General features: G+C 43.9%; 2 protein-coding genes across 12 annotated transcripts in view; one reads left to right on the forward strand and one right to left on the reverse strand.

Annotated features, from left to right (window-relative positions):
• The window catches only part of MLH1 (mutL homolog 1), a 38,132-nt gene extending 31,045 nt beyond the window's left edge, over positions 1–7,087 (forward strand). For 2 of the 3 annotated variants that reach the window (XM_080674624.1, XM_080674625.1), the window contains 6 exons: positions 44–152; positions 1,475–1,538; positions 3,340–3,504; positions 4,007–4,099; positions 4,381–4,494; positions 5,731–6,048. In XM_080674624.1, the coding sequence (XP_080530750.1) occupies positions 44–152; positions 1,475–1,538; positions 3,340–3,504; positions 4,007–4,099; positions 4,381–4,494; positions 5,731–5,898 (713 nt within the window). In that variant the 3' untranslated portion in view covers positions 5,899–6,048. Of the gene's footprint in view, positions 1–43; positions 153–1,474; positions 1,539–3,339; positions 3,505–4,006; positions 4,100–4,380; positions 4,495–5,730 lie in introns of all 3 variants that reach the window. The other variant, XM_080674623.1, reaches the window with a different exon arrangement.
• Positions 7,088–8,147: 1,060 nt separating this feature from the next.
• The window catches only part of LRRFIP2 (LRR binding FLII interacting protein 2), a 103,863-nt gene continuing 90,736 nt past the window's right edge, over positions 8,148–21,274 (reverse strand). For 6 of the 9 annotated variants that reach the window (XM_080674630.1, XM_080674631.1, XM_080674629.1 and 3 more), the window contains 7 exons: positions 19,322–19,423; positions 18,917–19,049; positions 17,291–17,340; positions 12,265–12,388; positions 9,537–9,616; positions 8,842–8,946; positions 8,148–8,414 (listed from right to left, as the gene is read on the reverse strand). In XM_080674630.1, coding sequence (XP_080530756.1) covers positions 8,304–8,414; positions 8,842–8,946; positions 9,537–9,616; positions 12,265–12,388; positions 17,291–17,340; positions 18,917–19,049; positions 19,322–19,423 — 705 coding nt within the window. In that variant the 3' untranslated portion in view covers positions 8,148–8,303. The remainder of the gene's footprint in view (positions 8,415–8,841; positions 8,947–9,536; positions 9,617–12,264; positions 12,389–17,290; positions 17,341–18,916; positions 19,050–19,321; positions 19,424–21,274) is intronic. The other 3 variants (XM_080674632.1, XM_080674634.1, XM_080674633.1) reach the window with 1 other exon arrangement.

Here is a 21,274-nt window from a genome sequence, read left to right on the forward strand (position 1 = left end):
GTGCTGGTGGGATGGCACCACTTACCCGTGTTCTGTTTTCCAGCCCTGCAGGAGATGCTACACAACCACTCCTTTGTGGGCTGTGTGAATCCGCAGTGGGCCCTGGCACAGCACCAGACCAAGTTGTACCTTCTCAACACCACCAAGCTGAGGTACGTCGGTGAGCAGGGAAAAGAGCAGAGCTACTAGGAGAAAGGTCCTGGAGGCGCAGGCGCAAAACGCCAGGGAGAGCAGCAGCTTGGCGTAGTTGGAAAGGCCCAGGCTCTGAAGTCAGACAGACGTGGCTTCAAATCCAGGCTCAGCCATTTACCGCTGATGTGACGGTGGGCAGGTTTCTTCAACACTTCGTCACAGACTTCTCATCTGTAAATTGGAAGGAACTTGCAGGGGTTTGTGTCTAAGAAATGACACGAGAAACCTGGTGTTTGGTAGCCCTCTGAATGTTGGCTGCTGTGACCCAGGTGTTGAAGGCAGTGCTGGAAGAGAAGTCTGGCATCTGCTGTGATGGAGGATTTAAACGAAAGCAGGCCGGATGGCTCCATTCTTCCAGCTCTGGTAACGTAGCGAAGGCTGCAGTAACCACCAAACAAGCCAGGGCGTTGAGCACAGAGGGCACGATCCCAGCAGAGCCATTTGCTCAATGCATAGCCAGCAACATCTATATGGATTGTTTCCAGGGACCTTGATGGATGAGCTCCTGTTGAGTCTGGAACTGTTTAAATAGTTGTCATATCGGTAGTACAGATGGGAGGGTGCTGCCACCTTCTGCTACCCGGCATCACTTGTCCACTGTGGGGCTCTTTCCCACCAAGCCTGCTGTGGTCTCACAATGCGGCTTGGCCCTGTGAGTGGGGCGGCCACTGTATGTTGCTTGGAGCTGCCACATGAGGTCTGGTGCCCGTAACCTAGAAACCGCCCCAGTCCAGAGCTCACTGTGGGCCACACTCCTCCTCGATATCGGAACTCATTCCTCTGGGCGTGGAAACCCTCGGGTGCAGCGCTCTTCAGCTCGTCTTTGCTGGCAGCAGCTTGTTGGGCTTGTCCAGAGGCCTGGCTCTTACTAATTTGCTGGGAATTTTACTCCCCTGTTTGTCCTTTTCCAGCATATCTAAGTGCATGATTCCCCAGGCTCCAGATCACACGTGTGTTCAGGTTCTTTGATTTCAGATACAAGCCCAGGGTGTCAGAATGGGGACGGCACGGGTGATAGAAGCCAGGCTTAGTTTTAGTGTTTGGACCTGTGTGGAGGCCCGCCGGCCAACTGGCCTGCCAAAGCCCTGGCCGCAGCACACGTTGGAATCCCAGCTCCGGAGGAAAAGGAGACCTTGGTAGATGGTTACGAAGGTTCCCCAGCCAGGCAGAACCACCTGGGTCCCAGCCAGGTTTCAAGGGCTAGTTCTCCTTTTGTCCCTACTGCTTGGCTCTCAAGCATGGATTCAGCTTTTCCTTAAAGTCACTTCATTTTTATTTGCAGTGAAGAACTGTTCTACCAGATACTCATATATGATTTTGCCAATTTTGGTGTCCTGAGGTTATCGGTAAGTTTTTTTCCTGCTTCTCATTCCTGAAATTTCAACATCTGGTCATTTCTGAAAATACCTTTACCTTAATATCTTAATTGTAATGTGGTAAATTTTTCTAAACATGATTAGAAGAGTTTTTGTATTGTACAATTTGCATATGGAGGTATCTTCAATTATAATACAGATTTATACAAAGAACAGTAATTTGGTAGCCAACTTAAACAAATGTTTATTAGTATAGAAATTAATATATCTACTTAAGAAAATTTGGAGATAAAAATAGAAATAAACATTCTCTAAAGCCTATGACCTAAACACAACCCCAAATGACAATTTTAGTCATTTCTTCCAGGATATTTTCATTGCCTAATTTTAGACTTAAAAATCATACTACATATCTATGTAGTTTCATATCTTCTTTCTACATGTGACATACTCTAAACATAAAAAAGCCTTCTAGAATTTTTATTGGGGAGGAAATCTTTTGTTAGATTTATCCCTTAGTATTTCACATCTTTTGACGCTATTATAAATGGCATTTTTAAGAAATTCCAATTGTTTTTTGCTTTATATATAGCAAAGGAACTTGTCAGTTTAAGTTTTTTAATTTATTGGCATGAAGTTGTTCGTATTTTTTATTCTTTTTCAATTTTATTTATCTCAAATACCTTACTTTTGGTTTAACTTTTCTCTTTTTTTGATTTTTATTTCATTGACATTTGTTCTGATCTTTATTTAATGAGATCTTTTATGGCCCAGTATATGACCTATGTTAGTAAATGTTCCATGTACATTTGAAAAGAATTTGTATTATTGAGTAGAATGTTCCTTAAAAGGGCATGTACATCAAGTTGATGGTGATGCTCAAATCTTTTGTATGGTGGCTTTGTCTACTTGTTCTGCCATTTATTGAGAAAGGGGCATTGAAACCTCTAATTGTAATTGTGAATTTGTCTGTTTCTCTTTGTAGTTCTGTTAGTTTTATCCTTTATATTTTAAAGCAATTATTGAATGTATAAACATTTAGGATTGTTAGGTCCTTTTGATTGAGTCCTCTATTGTTATGTAAAAATGAGAGCAGTGCACTGTGGGTTTATAACATGTAAGAGGAAAATGTATGACCACAGTAACATCAGAAAGGGAGAAATGGAGGAAAATTGAGGCGTTTTATTTTATTTTTTTAATATATTTTATTGATATTTTACAGAGAGGAAGGGAGAGGGATAGAGAGCTAGAAACATCGATGACAGAGAAACATCGATCAGCTGCCTCCTGCACACCTCCCACTGGGGATGTGCCCGCAACCAAGGTACATGCCCTTGACCGGAATCAAACCCGGGACCCTTGAGTCCGCAGGCCGACGCTCTATCCACTGAGCCAAACCGGTTTCAGCGAGGCGTTTTATTTTTAACGGTAGATTTCAGTCTTCCTAATCAGGTGATTGACCTGAAATGTCATTTGATTTAACTAATTCACCCTCCCCATAGCTTCAGTTATGGGTAAGGCAGTAGAAAGAAACAATTTACCTAGTGATTTGCAAGAAATACAGAAGTGGTGTCCTTAAAGCTACACAGAAGGAAAGTGCCTCCTCATCACCTCACCCTGCCCACCTGTTCAGGAGGCTGTTTATATGTCACATCTCTGTTGAAATGGCCATGGAGGAGGAGGAAGAGGTTTTATTGTGAATGTTGTTTTCTTGGGAATGAGTGTTAGATTTGTGGGTTCTCACCTCCTGTTGTGATCTTGGTTTTGTGGGAATTCGCGCTTCATTTGGATGTGCTCACACTTGCTCCTTCCTGTTCTTGCTCCTTTCTAGGAGCCAGCCCCGCTCTTTGACCTCGCCATGCTCGCTTTAGACAGTCCCGAGAGTGGCTGGACAGAGGAAGATGGTCCCAAAGAAGGACTTGCCGAATACATTGTTGAGTTCCTGAAAAGGAAGACTGAGATGCTTGCAGACTACTTCTCTTTGGAAATTGACGAGGTGCGTGATGGCTATATTTACGCCTCTGTAGTATTTGTCAGACGAGTCAAGTTTTGTAGTTGGTCCAAAATCAGGTTGAGACTGGGAATTTACATTTCTAGGTTAGACAAGTTTTTTTCATTCATTCATGGCCATTCCTGTTCCCAGGGTGAAGGGCCCTGACATGAGGGAGGTGCGTCCCAGTCCCTGCAGGCCAGTGAACCAGCCACCTGCTCTCCGTTTCTTCCTCTTTCCCCTTGATCTTTGGGACTCTGCTTCTTGATATGTTCTTTGGTTGATCCAAAGAAAAGGTTGTTTTGCTACATGTCAGGACAGAAAGCTCTCTTTTAAGTGTTTAGATCTCCTGGCCCCCGTGCCCAGCCCAGTCAAGTACATGGTCACCAGAATCACAGATGTGAGGACAAGACCTGGAGGAAGCTCTGGGGAGATGGCATTTGTTTAAATCACACGGTAATAGCATTACTTCTTTTCTCCCTGTCCTGGCCTTTTTTTCCCCAAGCAGGACGGGAACCTGATTGGATTACCCCTTCTGATCGACAACTATGTGCCCCCGTTAGAGGGTCTGCCGATCTTCATTCTTCGACTAGCCACTGAGGCAAGTGATTGAGCCAGTTCTAAAGTAGGTGGGCACGTGAGGGTGTGCTGGGGGGGAGGGCACAGGGCCCACCTGCATTCGGAATGCTGAAGATGGAAAGGGTGAAATAGCTAAAGGCTCCCTTCTCCTCGCTGACTCCAGCAGTATTCAGCAGTTCCAATTTATGGCTTTAATGTCTAAAAAGTCGCATTCATTTTCAGGAGACCGGTGATCTCCATTTAACAATGAAGTATGTTTAAAGCACATACTGATGTTGAGGTATTGAATTCTCTTTGGGCCAGGTGAACTGGGACGAAGAAAAGGAATGTTTTGAAAGCCTCAGTAAAGAATGTGCTATGTTTTACTCCATCCGGAAGCAGTATATATCCGAGGAGTCGACCCTCTCAGGCCAACAGGTACTGTGGTGATGCTGCTGGCAGCCCAGGACTGGGATGGGCCCTCATACCACCTTTAGGAGAGGAAAGTTGCTCATCTCTAAATTCCTAGGATTTCGTTGTACATAAGGGCACAATGGTCAGCTTTTATTCGTGAATTTTATTCTCTTCTGTGGCCTAGAAGGTACCTCCAGAGTGATCTCCCTGTGAAATATAAAATCACAGCCAACACAGTGAGAGATGGGAGGTTGAGTTAGATTGTCCAGGGTAAGCGGGTCCATATCCCCCATTGTTAGCAGATTCTGGACCAGCCTCCCCAGTCTCTTTTAGCGTTTGCCTTACTCTACATCTGACCGCTGCTTTGCCAGGAAAGCAAGGCTGTATTGAGGTCAGGTCCCTAGCTCTTCTTACGGGAGGTCAGCTTAACAGAAAAATGGCCGAGGTGCCTCACGTTTCTGTGTCACTTTTTCCAGTCAGGTCACAATGCTTTTCAATTAGCAGCTATTTCAGAGAGGTTGGGTGGGTGGGGGCAGTGGGGTTGAAATGGTCTAAGAATCAAGGGTAGGGCAGCAGTTTTACATGGTACATGACCATCCTCGGTGATTACTTACAGTCGTCCTCAGGTGAAGCCACACACTCCAGGTTCATAGGGAGGAAACTAAGGGACAGTTGGCATGCTCAAGGGTTCCAAGCCTATAGGTGTTGAGTAGTGATTCAGTCCTGTTGCCAAAGCCCCAAGGGAATAAATACCTCATTGCAGTGAAGGAGGTAAGGTAGCACATTTACCAAACTCTGCTGAGTATCTCATTGGATTGGAAAAACGTACTTCAATGAAGGATGGATGAGAAAACATTTCCTTGTACATGAAATAGTTTTGGCTCAGTAGGAAGGGAGGATGGAGCAACATAATCCCCATTATATTTAGTTTCATTCTCTGTGGAGCTTCTAGGAAAACAGGGCTACATTAAGACCCCCAAATTTAGTGGTGAATTAGAAATCTACTTTCTACTATTGCTGCCCAAACAGCATAGTCAGGATCAGACATTATGCTAGAACCTGCCACAGTAACACATTCCCCCTGAATGGAAACAGAGGTTCAGACCTATAGGATCTGAGAGGCGGGCATACATGCTTCACGAGTATCAGGTAACAGCCCACTATAAAGAAACAAGACTGCTGTTCTGGTGCATGTCAGCTAGGAAGCCAGTATGTACCGGGATGCAAACGGGGAGACATGACACCTAACGTCTTTTCCAGATTGAAGCGCCTGGCGCCGCTCCAAACCCCTGGAAGTGGACTGTGGAACACGTTGTCTATAAAGCCTTCCGCTCACACCTCCTGCCTCCCAAGCATTTCACAGAAGATGGGAATGTCCTGCAGCTTGCTAACCTGCCCGATCTGTACAAAGTCTTTGAGAGATGTTAAATACGGTCACTTATGGACACGGGGTGTGCTGTTCTTCCTCTGTACCCTGATGCGGTAGGTCCTAAGGTTGAAGACTCACATTTGCCTTCAAGATAGTAGCACTCCTCATGCTTGGTGAATCGACTATAAATAAACTGTCAGATGTGTCCTAAGAGTTCTTATTTAATTTCATTACACTTTAAAGTTTCTCTATACTGATTTTCACCTAGTATATACCTGGTAGTGTTAAAGACTCTCAAAAGCAATTTGAAAGCCTCCTGGACATCTGCTAAGAATTCTAAAGAGGCCTTGAAGATTTCATAGATCATGCTTTGATTTGATTCTTTATAATATCAGGTGATAGATATTATGTTAGTTCAGGTGCCTTTAAAAAAGGTCCTAAATATATAAAAGGCTCTGGTGACAGTCTATTGAGAAAGCTGAATTGATAATCTATTAGTACCTTCAATAACCAAAGACTGACTAATTGACTCTTAATTTTAAAAAAGCTTGAGAGAAAAAAGTACTCCTTATCCAGGAGTACTATTCATACTATAACTGGTATGAATTCTTAAGGAAGCCCACTTTCTTAATGGCTAGGACTACTACTAGCTTAAGATGATTAAAGTTCTAGGTATTCTTGTTTGAAGGATGATGTAAAAATACAAACTGTAAGTGCATTAAAATAAGCTACTTTAATATTAACCTGCATGAATAGAAATGTGCAGTCCCCACAGGGAGGAAGAATGCCTATTATTTTTTAGGTAAAATCCATATTACAAGACTCAATGAAGAAAATTCTGTTAGAAAGAACAGAAAATGATCTTATGAAGAAGTGGAGCCATTCCATGTGGAAAAGATGAATGGCAGATCAAGTTTAACACTTGGGACTTCCATAAAGTAGACTCGGGCATCTCAGAGGTCAGGTCCCCAGCTCTTCTTACGGAAGGTCAGCTTAATAGAAAAATGGCCTAGATGCCTCATGAGAGTCCATGAGCCTGGGAGGCACACAGGCTGAGTGGCTGTGGTAAAGAGGAAGAGTTGGACCACACAGTTTGTTTCCAAGACTGCAAGAGCTGGGCCTTGTCTGTTAGTTCCAGCTGTGGAATTCTCCGATAAATCTGCTTTTGAGAACATCCCTCACCAACTAGGAAATCCTCTCAGTTCAGGAGACCGGTTTCCTATTTTAAAAATAAAGGGCTAATTACTCTAAACAATAATGTCTTCACATCTGAGTACCCTTTATTATCTAGTTTCAGGTCTGATTTGATTCTCATGTGGCCTGGATTCATTAGACTTTCCCCAATACCTTTTTGTGTAAACACACTGAAGATGCAGTAATCATTTCCATAAAACCACCTTGGTTCTGAGAGCAAGAGAATCACAAATCCTATAAAATGGCTACACTCGATGATAGAAACCTCTTGAACTGGGTACCTTTAAAAATGAAACTGAAGTTCTTTTAAAAAGACAAAGTTCTACATTTCAGAGTTTTTCTTAGGAAGGAGAGAAAAGAAGAGGGGCAAGATAAGGCACGGTTGCCATGATTTGTTTTAAAGGCTCCTCTAACAAAATGAATGTGTCAGTAGCCAATTGTAGTCAGCCAAAGGGTGTGTTTAATAGACTCTCCAGGCAGATGTCCCACCTGCCTGTTTCCCCCCCGCACCCCCCCAAATTGGGTTTGTCTGAGGTTTCATTCCACAAAGAAGCAGCAGATGAAATACCTTAAAAGATACAGCACAGTTGATGTTGAAGACTAAGGACCCTACTCTTACTTTAAGAGTATTAGGCCTTGGATTTCCCTGCCCCATGCAATAAAGCAAGTTTTATATACACTCCCCATATCTTTTTCTAACATTTTCTTATATAAATTTAAATATTTTACAAAAAAGGCTTTTTTCTCCAAACATACAAATTTTAGTGAAACATATATTCCCACCTGTGAACTTGTTTTTCACTAAAATATAAACGCTATCGGACATGAGGGTACATGTCTGACCACTGGAGATCACTGAAGTCTGAATTGCACTGAGGAGAAGGCACTTGTGTTTTCTCTGAGGTCTCTGGCAAGTAGCTCAGTGAGCACTCAGAATCGCTGTCCTCCAACGCCCGGGCCGAGGCCTCCGAGTGCCCAGTCACTGAGGCAGCTGGGGCAAATGGTGAGTAAACTTGATGCTAAAATTACGGAAATAAAAAACCAAAATAAAAATAGCATGGACCAGTTCTTAGTCTAGAATTAAACTACAAACAAAATCCAAAGTGTTCATTCATGAAGATTCAAACCTATTTCATTCTCTCATAAATTATAAAATACAAGGGTGGCTATATTAACGACACAACTCAAACAGTACTGAGAGGGGTTTGTCAATGGCAGAAGTCAGTCCCGCTGGGTGGGGCCCAGAACTCCCAGGCAGGTGGTGGCCTCCCTATTGCTGGGCCAGAAGTGCTGTCCTGTTGGCCTTCATCTTCTCCAGCCGCTTGGCCAGGTGGCTGTTGGTCATCTCCACTTCCTCAATCTTGTCCAGTGCTGTTCGTAACTAGAGACAGGAGAACGTGGTCACTTCACAGAGTCAGAAACAAAACCAAGTGCTACCTTATGGTCAACTTTCCGGGACGTGGACGCACTGCTGACTGATGGGCTTGCGTAGGATCCCACAGCCTAATTTTTTTTTCAATCAGCCACTCCTAAACAGTGATACTGAGTATTAGTCACAGACAGGACCTACAGACGTTGGAGAAATAGACCTGATCTAAAAAATAAAAGTATTCCTTTTCTTATGTAACTGAACAAAACATAAAATGGCAGTCACTGTGTGGGTCAAACACCAACACAAAAGAGTAAGTGACTCCACTGCTGTTTCCTTCAGATTGGACCCAGGATTAAATTCCTTATACAACTAAGAATTTACTTCCCAAGGATATTTTCCTTTTAGGAATGTTTTCCAGAAAGCATATTAAAAGTACCTCTCGTTGTAGCTTCCTTTTTTCTGCTTTCAGTTCATCTTCCACTTTCTCGGCATTCTCAGCAGCAGTCTTATATCTCAGCACCTGTCCCTCAAGCCGGCTAATCTGTAAATGTGAGAACACAGCCTCTGGTACTGAGAACTAGGAGCCATCACTTTTTTGCAGCCAAGATGGAAATGCAATGTTATTAAAACTCTAAGTAATCTAACACTAACAAGTCCCCTTAGGGTGAGTCATAGGTCCTCTCAGAACCCAAATGCTATTTATAAATAAATGTCCCCAAAGGATTACAGCTGTAGAGTCATTATAGGCCAATTTCCCATGTTAAGTTTTATGATGACCATAGTGTTTAAGTGCCAAAGTAACATCACAGAAGGAGACTCACTGAATGGAAAAGTTTTTGGACCTTTTGAAATGTGCAATAAAGCATTTTGTTATAAACTATGATCTCTGAATTCTCATGAAATATCTACAACTAGAATTACAGCTACAGTTTTCTGTATTTTTACAGGAAACAGAAGGCGGATGTGCCCTGCCAGATGTTCTCTGCTGGCTTTCCCATTTTAATATAGAGCTTTTCCAGAGATCCCAGTGTAAAGGCAGCCCAAAGGCATCCATGGGTTAGCCCTTTAGATGCAGGAGGCAGGTGTGTTTTAGGGGAATTTAAATCATTTGGCACCATTAGAAGTACTTACACTTTGCTCCAAGGTGGTTATATCCTGTTCTGCTTTTGAAAGCTTAAACTTGTATTCACTAATTTGTCTATTAGCATCTCCTAGAACAGAAGAGAACAATCAGTCACCTCTGAGAGGTGAAGGTGTGACCCACCAGGCAATGATGCCCTCTGTAGCACAGGAGAGGACCGTGCGGTCTAAGAAGACAAGACAAATGCACACAGGGCGACCATGGCACCTCCGGCAACCCAGCCCCTGGAACTGTGGACACTACAGAAGCTCTAGCACTTGTGTTACAACAGTATCCCTGGGATCAGGAGTTAGAGGAAAATTCACTCTTCGCCCCATGATGTGTGTAGGTAGAGCGTTGAGCAAGGAGCCCTGTTAGCCAGCTTCTCTGCAGCCCTATGGCCCAGGGAGCCTCGGTGCTCACAGGACTAGGCCTCCACTTTCCCGGACCCCAGCCCTGCACCTTCCCACCGCCGTCCTTCTGCTCCCCCATACCTCAAGTGCCCCTTGTTCCCCTCCCCCGATTTAAGTCTTAACCAACCTCCAAGGTTATGCTCAATTTTCACCTCCTGTATGACTCTCCTAAATTAACCCTAACTTCTCTTGCTGCCTTTTGCCTATGTTTTTTTATAATAGTAATCATGTTTTCTTAACATTTATTTGTAAGGAGAGAGGCCCTGTCTAGCCTTGTTGAATCCACCTCTGTATCTAGCCAAATGCTTTGCACACCGTGTATGCTTAATAAATATTTGCTGAAAGAAATGCTTTTCCATAACATATGATAATGTGGTATGGGTAGAGCTATATAAATCAGTAGCTATACATTTGACCTAAGAAGTAAATCATTTAATAAGTTTATAAATGACGGGGGAGAAAAAAACCCCTCCAACAAGCCAAATTTAATAAAAATCTCCCTCTGAAATGATTATAGGGTAAGAATTATAAGGCTTATAGGAGAAAATCAAATATAATCTACCTAACTCAAGAACTTTTGTGCTGTTCCACATAGCTAAGGTTATAACTTCTTATATATCCTCAATGCAAACAGCTGTTCTAAGTAGACAGTTACTGTCACCTTAAAAGTAATGGGGTCATAAAACCCTCTCCCAAAAAGCCACCCCTGGGAGTCAAAGAGAACGATCCCTATTCCTGGGCTCTAAAACAGAAGCTTCACGATCTAGTTTTCTAATTCTTCACCCCCACAACTTGTTATCAAAATGTGCCGTGTCCTTCTCACTCTCCAAACCACCCATTCCTTCCTGTTTTCAAAAGTCTAACTCTGTCGTCTCAGCCATTTCATCTGTGTTTGGAAATTCCATTCCACAACACCATGCTTTACAGCCAAGGCACTGTCCAGACCCAAGAGTCACAGCGTCCCTTTCCTGGTTTTCTGGTGCAAGGGTGCTGCCTGCTTTTGTCTTTTCCAGCCAGGCCCAGCCTGCTCATCTCACCTCCATGTATAGCTGCAGGTGGTACTTCTCCTCACCTTCCGCAAATACCTGCGACCTACCCACACCAGGACTCATTCACACATAAGACTAGCCCATTCCCCCTCAGGATGATTCCTTTAGATTTTGCTACTTTAGGCCAATCTCTTCCAAATCTATTCCAGTCCCCTCTCTAAGACTTGACAGCCATTATAGTGGTTCAGCTCACCATCACAGCCTCCTAACCCAGTGGTCGGCAAACTCATTAGTCAACAGAGCCAAATATCAACAGTACAACGATTGAACTTTCTTTTGAGAGCTGAATTTTTTAAACTTAAACTTCTTCTAACGCTACTTCTTCAAAATAGACTCGCCCAGGCCATGGTATTTTGTGGAAGAGCCACACTCAAGGGGCCAAAGAGCCGCATGTGGCTCGCGAGCTGCAGTTTGCCGACCACTGTCCTAACCAATCAGCCTACCTCTTGTCACATCCCAGTCCTCATCGACCCTCCGTGCCAAAATGACATTTTAGGAACAAAATGTTCACCAGGAAGTATCACAAGGGTTGTAACTGATATCCAATAAAGGATGTATCCCTAACCTCAAAAGTTGGTATTAACAGTATCAATAAGCCTTAATCCAAGAGGTCTTTTCTATTTGGCCTAATTCAGAATATTTAGGTGAAAAAGCCATGGAACAACCAATATTTTAAGATAAGTTCTCAGAAATGCTATTTGAATAGGAAAAAGAAAAGTCTTCCAGCTGGTGAATTATATAGTATCTACATAAGAATGGCTTCTGAACAGTCCCTACGGAATAATTTAGGTAAACGGAGTAGGTTTACATTGTGGCCTTGTTTTAAATTCCATCTAATAAAAATTAGAGTTAACAAGAAAACAGAAAATTCTGAAACTACTCAATAGTAGTGTGAGTTAGTTCTAAGTATATCCCTCCAATTATTCCAAGTTGAATTCCACTACATTGGGGAGGGTGCTGCAGGGGAGCTTCAAGCTGACAAGGGTATGAAAGAGGACAGTGTCAGGATGTCAGTATTTGCAAAATGCTCCTACAAACCACTCTGCCTAGAAGGGAAGTGCTCTCATCATCCCTGAAGCTTGCAGGTGAGCAGAAGCTTCTGTTCGGCTCCATTACTGCTCTGATTGCTCTTCTGGACAACCTGAGGACGAACCAATCTGTAAGAGCTCCTCTTGAGCAATGTGAATTACATGACACTGGCAGCCAGTTTACAATCCTGCTTCTAGGGCACAGCCCAGACAGACTGTGACTGGCCTGTCCCGTCCCCCTGCACTTACTCTGCATTTCAATGAACTGCAAGTCCGAGCCGTTCTGCAGCCCGGCCAGGTCACCAGCCGCTGTGCCATCGCCCCTGGAGCACTTCTGCCGCTCCTCCTCTAATTGCAGCTTCAGTTTTCTAACCTGCAGGGGAATCAAAGGCTCGTCAGCAAGATCCAGTTTGTCAAAGGAGGCAGATCCTCGTCAGCCACACAAATCATTCATGAGCAATTTCCTTGAGTGCCCACCAAGGGGACACACTACTAACGGTGCTAGGAGAAGCTGTGAGCAAACATCGAAAGGAGCGAGCACCAGGACCAGCACCCATAAAAGAGCTCTATTTTATTATTTGTGTAGGGTTTTGGAACATCACTTTTCAGTATTATTTGTTACTTCTATTCAAAATGGAAATTCTATGGGCAGTTAGATATTTTTCTTTTATTTTAGAGTTAGGTTAAATATTCTTATTTAGAAAATTTTCTATATACAGAAATACATTAATAAAGGATGTTCAGAGTAGCTTATTCATAATAGCCAAAATGAAAAATAATCCAAATGTCCATCAACAGGAGGATAAACAAATTGTGGTACATCTATACAATGGAATGCGGTACATCTACACTCAGCAAAAAAGGGGAAAGTACAATTGACAGGCAACAACATGGCTGAATCTCAAAATAAGTATGTGAAAAATGTATTCCAATTGTCTAAAACTCCAGAAAGTGCAAACTCATCTAGAGTGACAGAAAGCAGATCAGCGGTTGCTTGGAAAGGGGGAGGGAAGAGGGTGCAGGAAGGAATGTTTACCAAGGGTGCAGAAACTTTGACACATTATGAATACTGTCACTCCCCAAGTTCATCAGTTGAAATCCTCAGAATATGACCTCATTTGGAAATAGAGCCATTGCAGATGCACGGAGTTAAACTAAGATGAGTTCATATTGCAACAGGGAGGACCCCTAAGCGAATATGGCTGGTGTCCTTATAAAAAGAATTCCAGTTGAAGAGATACACATTCAGAGGGAAGATGATGTGAAGACCGAGAATGCTATCTATAAGCCAAGGAATGCCAAAGATGACCAGCAAATCACCAGGAGCCAGAAGAGAAGCAGGGGGCAGATGGCCCTTCCAGGCCTCAGGAGGAACCAACACAGGGCTAACACCATGATCTTGGGCCTTTCATCTCCAGAACTGTGAGACAATACATTTCTATTGTTCTAACCACCCAGTTTGTGGTAATTTGTTATGACAGCCCTAGGAAAATAATATAGGTATGCACATTTGTATACTTTATGTGCAGCCTATTCTACACCAATTATCCTATCTAATAAAGAGGGAATATGCTAATTGACCCTCACGCCATCGCAAAAGATGGCGGCATCCACGGCCAATAAGGAGGGAATATGTTAAGTGACTGCCCTGCCCTCAAAGATGGCAGTGCCCACAGCCAATAAGGAGGGACTATGCTAATTGACTGCCATGCCCTCAAAGATGATGGCGCCCACAGCCACAAGATGGCGGCGCCCAGTCCCCTCAGTCACCCAGTGCCGGCCTGAGGTGCAGGCAAGCCTTGGATGGCGGCTGCCCAGCTGCCCAGGGCCTCCCAAGGCTCAGGTAACCAGAGCTGGCTGAGGCTTGCGCTGCCAGCAGTGGCAGCAGCAAAGGTGTGATGGGGCGTCGCCTTGCCCTGATCGCCAGGTCACCTCCCGCCCCTGAGGGCTCCTGGACTGTGAGAGGGGGCAGGCTGGGCTGAGGGACGCCCCTCTCTCCAGTGCATGAATTTTCATGCACTGGGCCTCTAGTACCCTAATAAAGCTGAAGTTTTAAAATTTGCAAAAATAAAGAAACTAAAAAATAAAATTAAAAGGGACTCTGGGTTGGAGGAAAAAAGCAAGGCTCAGTGGAGAAAGGAGTGCCACATGTGGAAAACAAGGAGATCAAGGGAACAGAAATGTACTGGATTCTGAGGCTTCCAGACCACAATCAGGTCCCACAATGCAGACAGCTGGGCTGTACCCTGAGGCAGAGGACTGAGGCTCTCATTGGAGCTCTGACTAGCCTAAAAGACCAACCTTTCCACACAAGGCTCCCAACCAAACACCCAGCCACATCAATCTTCACAAAAGCTTGGACAAGCCTCACTCATTCCCTCAGAGCTGCCCACCAGCTTTCTAGTTCCCCACTCTTACCCTGAAGACCAAATAAATATGCATAAAAGAGCATCTGGAAGGAAACAAACTGTAGACAGCAGAAAACAAACCAACCAGCCTGTCAATATCCCCTGAGATTAGTGAAAATATCTGCATCTTTGAAATGACTGCAGAAACAGAAACTCAACGAAAGTATAAGAAGATAAAGTTGAGAAACTTTTAAAAAGTAAAGCAAAAGACGAAAAGAACAGTGGAAAAACAGGAGAGAAACAAGAAGTCAGAACATCAGTGCCCGAGTCTGTCTCCCTCCTTCGGAAACCAGTCATGTTTCCCCAAATGCCTACAACTCTTACATCACACAAGCACAATTCAGAGCTGTCTACCCACCTCCACACACAAGGGGAGGTGCCTCTGGGACAAAGGGACAAAGCCTCCCAAGCCTCTTCGTCCTTCAGGGGTCAAGGTGAATCTGCATGCCCAGAGTTCCAGATGGCCTCGCCAACTGTGTCCTCGACTCCATCAGCAGGAGTCAAGGGGAAGCCTGAGCACCGGGAAGAAGTTCGCCACTCCCCTAACGGGGAAAGTCCGGGCAAGCGCTGCACTGGGACTAAAACCATGCTTCTGAGACACCTCTGCCCTTGCAACACACACAGGGTCACCACTATCTGCCTTGAGTGAACCAAGACTAATCTCAATATCCCCAACACTCTGTTTATGTTCATCTCAAAAAGGGTCATACTTCTCTCTCCTACACTCTTCCCCAAAAGGCTCTGACAGCCCTTTCTCTGTCTTTACCTCCTAATCTTTCCCAAAGCCTGAAACTCTTCCACTGTGCCCTCTGGATTACCATTCTACCATCAGCAATGCCCCTGGTCCTCCATCTCTGCTCTGAGCACTCCCTTTACCACAGTGCTCTACTAGGATCCTGCTTCCTCTGCAGCCCTCTACGTACTCCTACAGCCCTACATTTCTCCCACAGCCCTCCCATTGCTGGGCCTGAGAATGGAATGGGTGTCCTCTTAGTTTTTTTGCTGTTGCCAAACTATTCCCCCTCTAACTTCCCTAAAACTCCTAATCTTATCTCTTCCAATTATACTCACTACACCTCATCATTGCCATCATCCCACTCTTCACTGTTTTAGCTCCCGTCTTGCACTCCCTCAAAACTATACCTGTCTTAATTCTTGGCAATTTCAAAATACATCTAAGTAGTGGATTTCTCCTATAACTAATACCTCAGTTTCCGGAACACCTCCTCTCTAAAGATCTTGGCATCTGTCCCTTCTTGCCCTCAGCCACTCACTCCCACAATCAAGTACTATAGCTCATCATTTAGATCAGCGGTCACCAACCAGTGGTCCGCAGACCACTGGTGGTCTGTGAGGTCCAAAAGGTTGGTGGCCGCTGATTTAGCTAACTGCAATCTCTACATATCTCCAATCCACGTATCTTCTCTCTAACCGCTACTCCAGACCTTTCCAGCTCATTCTCTCTGGACCCCAACTCCAAAAATCATTGGATCCCACTAGCACTGTAATCCATTGCTCCCATTTCTTTCCAGTATGCCTTGATCTTCCTGGATGTCCTCTCAAACCTCCTTACTCAGTTTAATTTCTAGGTCCATCACCACTCTGTTGCACACACCCTTGCCTCCTCTGCCCCATTATACTCGTCTGATAAAAGCTGACTGACTACTCCACGTCTGCACCGATAAAAGCTTAATGTGGCTGGAGAAACACAATAAATGCATTCACACAAATCTCTAACCTAATACATAATTTGCTATCTATATATATAAAAGCCTAAGTGGCCAACTGGCCAACTGGCCAGTAGCTATGATGTGCACTGACCACCAGAGGGTGGACGCTCAACACAGGAGCTGCTGAGTTGTGGTCACTTGGCAGCGGTGGTTCTCAGGTGCCGGTCCTCAGGTGACGTGCCTAGAACCACAGAGGAGGGAGTCCGATTCCGGGGTGCGTCACCCAAGAACTGCCCTCTCGCAATCTGGGATGCCTTGGGGGATACCGGAGAGCCAGTTTTGGCCCGATCCCCACAGGCCAGGCCGAGGGACCCCACTGGTGCATGAATTCGTGCACCAGGCCTCTAGTTAATTATGTTTGTTGTATATTGCTTAGTCTCCTACCACTAGAATGTTCGGTCCACTGGGGCAGGAATTTTTTTTAACTAATTTGTTCATTAAACTATCTCAAATACCTAGACTAGTAATAGTGGACTTAACCTACCATTGGAAAGTCTACAGCTAAGTTAGTAATACACATATAGAAAAGCAAGTTAAAGGAACAGAACGATATTTGCTTTGGGGAAAATGAAGAGCTGTGGAAGAGATGAGAGGCAGTCCTAGATGCTACAACGCTCCACTGTGAGGAGTGTTGACAGAGTCTAATAACATGAAAGGACTGGAAGGACACTGTTCCCTTATTAGGTGGATGTGGGGATGGGAGGTATAAGTGTGTGGTAGGAACAGGGGATGAAAGAAAGCTAAATGCTCACCGTCCACAGATGGATGGCAATAGAGAATGCCAAAAATAGAACAACTGAGAAGCGATGTAAGCATGTTATTTATATACAAATAAACAAGAATGGTACACACCAAAGAACCAGGTAAAAGCACCAAGCAGGATGGTCTGGGGTAAGGGTGGGGGGCAGGAGAGAGCACTTCCGGCTTCATAGCAAGCTTTGTAGAACTGTTCGACCCTCAAGCTATGTGTCCTATACGTTATTTTTAAAAAACAGGAAATAACAAAGAGGTAAAATATGAATTATCTTTTTATCCTTCAAATCTGACTTGAGCGCTGATATTTAAAATAAGCACATCTCTTTCTAGTGTACAATAGTTTGCTAACATACCATGTGACTTAGTTACAATTAACATTACCTGTGAGAGTAGCTCTTCCTTCTCTCCAGCAAGTTTTCGTAGCCTTACATCTAAAACAAACAAAAAAGGTTGTAAACTAAATTTGTAATAATGTAGTATACGAACAATTAAAAATAATTCTACAAATTAAAAAAGAACAAATATTATCTGATAAACAACTCAGAGCTCTGACTATCAAGACATGAAGGCTTGATGGTGTAAGGAAAAGTACTTAATTATTCAACACATATTTCCACACAACTGATATTTATCAGGGCACTAAATACACGTGGCTCCCTAGAGCAGTGATTTTCCACTTAAAGACAAACTTAAGTACAAAGATCATGTCCTTGTTTCAAAACTTTGCAAGCTCTCACTAGTAGACAGACTACTCAAATGCCAAGAGTGCTCCCACAAGCTTAATTAAGCCCTTAACAGGAGAAAACAAAATATGGGATAGAAGACAGGGGTCAAGAGTGGGACTTAGAGAAGCTGGAACAAAAAAACCAGAGGAACACAATGCTGGAAGAAGCAAAGGCCCACAACAGCTCGTGAGGGGAGGATGGGCCCAGCTCTAAAATGCAGGCCATCAAGGGCTAATCGGGCTCTGTAGCAGGATCACGGGGCTGCTCCTGGCCCGGAGGGAGAGCACATCTATTAAAACAGGCCCCTGGGCTGAGGGGATACCCACAGATGAGTAAAAGCAGCAGCTGACACCTAGCCAACACCTCTTACAACCAATCAGGGTCCCAGCTAAGTGTTTCTTCAGCACCTTCCAAGCAGAGGAAATGCTCTGGATCATACCCTCAGTCCATTCTCTAGAGCAGCTCTCTCTCGCCTTCTAGCATCTTCTGCTTCATCAAAGTGCTCTACAATCACATTTCTGTAAGTCTGTACATTCGAGACTGTGTTCACTAACTTTAGAAGAGTTTTTTTTATTTCCCCCACTCTTATAGCCCACTCTTCTAGGTAACCTACACATCTATGAAAACATGAAAAAAAGATCATTTTTTAAATAAGTAAAAGTAGGCTGATGATACAGTATCTATCTGGGTCATTTTCTCCCTGTAGAGCAGGATTCTTAGTGGAGATAATTGGTAGGCATCTGTGAGGTTTCCTGAGAGAGGTGTCACTAGATTCTCAAAGGGTTAAATTGAAGAGGCTCAGACTTTAAGAGGCCCAGAAGCCCTGCTCTAGAAATAACACCGATATCTACCTTCTTGGTCATCTGTTTCTTGCCTTAAGGAACGAGGTGGCAAAGAGCTGCAAGAACCCTGGGATAAGCAGAACACAGAACCAGAAGCTCCAGGAAGAAAATACACTTGGAAAGTCGCCCACCAGCTCACTGGTTCCCTGGGACCAGAAGGTTTCTGTTTAATTGAAAAAGCAATGTGCTATCGCTAAGTGAAAAAGCAATGTGTGTATACCCACAGTGCTTCCAGCCCGGGGACTTACAATGACCCAGATGCTGGTCTCCCACGGTCCAGGATGTCTGAAGAGAATGTGCCCCGATTTCTTCCCATTAAGGATCTAGATAAGGCTCAGACAGGCTTTGTGTAGTTTTTGTTGTCCAAGATGGGAAATGAACAAGCTGGAAGTCTAATAGGGTCACCTTAACCCAAACCAAGGTAGCAACCAGTGTCTTACCTAGAGGGCCCTCTCCTGCGGACTCCAAGACCTGAGCAGCTTCCTGAGACACCACGGCGATGGCTCCAACCACTGGTTCATGATTGACATCACCATTGGGAGTGCCATCGGGGATTATAACTAAGCCATGTTTCTGTGGGGAAGAAAAAACCCACCATCAAAAGATGGCCCACACGGAGGGGGCATGCTCTGTGAGGTGACTCTGACAACTGGTTTGCCACAGGTAAAACCGGGCAGAGCTAGTTACATGGAATGCAGCTCTGTAGAAGAAATGACTTAAGCCTACCAAATGTGGACTGAAGAACGATCACTGTGGTTTGTACTCATGCCAGGAAAGATGACAGGATGAAAGGAAGGAAGAAGAAAGCGCTGAGGGACATGAGCTGCAGGCTGATGCTAACATACCTCTCCTGTCTTCACCGACTCCTTCAGGTCAGCCAGCTCCTCTCTGAGCATATCTCGCTCATTCCTAAGGCAGGCAATGTATTCCTTCTGCTTCTCTAGGGCCTGGTTTTAGACAGGGTAGCAAGGGACAGAATGGCACAGAAAAAAAGCAAGTGAAAGGGAGCAGAGAAGTACCCGAATCAAATAAAGATAAAGGCATAAAAGACAAGGCAACATTAGGAGCTGGGAGGAAATACGAAGTTAGATGGATATATATCTCTAGAAGGGGGTTTTAATAGCAACTGGTTAATCGTGCATATAAAACATGCTTATCACTTCAGGCAAGAAAACGAATCTTTCTTTTCCAGGCCGTGAACAAACAGGAAATGGAAAACGAAGGCAGCAGTAATAGTGAAATAAAGTTGACCTTACTGATCTCCTAGTACATTTTCATTTGGTGAATCAATCAAATAAAACCCCCAGATTTCAACTAAAATAGTTTATTCAAGAATATACTTGATTTTAGAAAAAGTTCTGGAAGAAAAATGACCAAGGTATTTTAATTAAATGTAGGCTGTAGTGATTTTTCTTCAAGTAGTGTGGCAAAATATTCCTCAAATACTGCTTAATTAAAAGTGGCTAATCTCCAAAGGGATTCTTGAGAGCCTACTTTGTTAATTTAATTAAATACAATTAAAAGTAATTTGGTTTTCTGATATACTTTCAAAATGTGGAAAACAAAAATAACACACTAACAACATAAATACAGCCCACCTACAGAGGGTAGCAAATATGGGTTTTGGAATCTGGCTTTTGAGTCCTGGTACATACTAACTTGTCTTTGCCTCAGTTTCCTCATCTGGAAAAGGGGCAGGGGTAACTCAGCTCCCACAGGGTGGGCACAGGCTTCAAGAGGCCCTCAGGGTAAAGCCCCACCTGCCATGCATGAGACAGGGAGGGCTCAGGGAAGCCAGCTGCTGTTTCCATTTGCATTTTCCTGCCACTGCCTGAATCTCACGGCTGTCAGAACTGAGGACAGTGCAGAAGCAGGAACACACTTTGATCCTTGGGCTCAAAACATACCCACGTTAGGCAGTCTATTCAGGGGCCTGACCGCTGGGCTATTTGAAAAAGCCTTTCTCCATCCATTTGTTCATATATTTAATGTTTTCTGCCAGCATTCCCATTAATCTGAGTAAACTACAACAGGTCACTTTCTTCTCAGTTTATTGGGTTTAGAAGTGGTCAACTGTTTAGTGACTGGTTGCTCAATAATTGGACAATTTTTAAAGCCATTATAATCCTATTCTGCAACCAAACTGGGAGTAAGTAAGGGATAAGAGCAACTACGATTTACACACTCAAACTACAATTTGAGTAGCTACAACTAGGGGTGGGCAAACTTTTTTTTTTTTTAATATATTTTATTGATTTTTTACAGAGAGGAAGGAAGAGGGATAGAGAGTTAGAAACATCGATGAGAGAGAAACATCGATCAGCTGCCTCTTGCACACCCCCTACTGGGGATGTGCCCGCAACCAAGTTACATGCCCTTGACCGGAATCGAACCTGGGACCCTTCAATCCGCAGGCCGATGCTCTATCCACTGAGCCAAACCGGTTTTGGCATGGGCAAACTTTTTGACTCGAGGGCCACAATGGGTTCTTAAACTGGACCGGAGGGCTGGAACAAAAGCATGGATGGAGTGTTTGTGTGAACTAATACAAATTCAAAGTAAAGGAGCGGAGGGGAGAGCAAGAGAACCGGATAGAACAGCCGGATCCGGCCCGCGGGCCGTAGTTTGCCCACTGCTGATATAGACAGTGTTATATACACATATACATAAGTATATCTGTATCTATATAATTTCTCCCTTACATACCCTGTATTTTGTCTTATGCCCATTTCACGAATCAGAAAATTGAGGCTCAGAGAAGTTTTATTTTTTTGCTCAACGTCACAGTAAGTGGCAGA

This window comes from Plecotus auritus (assembly GCF_963455305.1).
Source record: "Plecotus auritus genome assembly, chromosome: 6".
NCBI lineage: Eukaryota > Metazoa > Chordata > Mammalia > Chiroptera > Vespertilionidae > Plecotus > Plecotus auritus.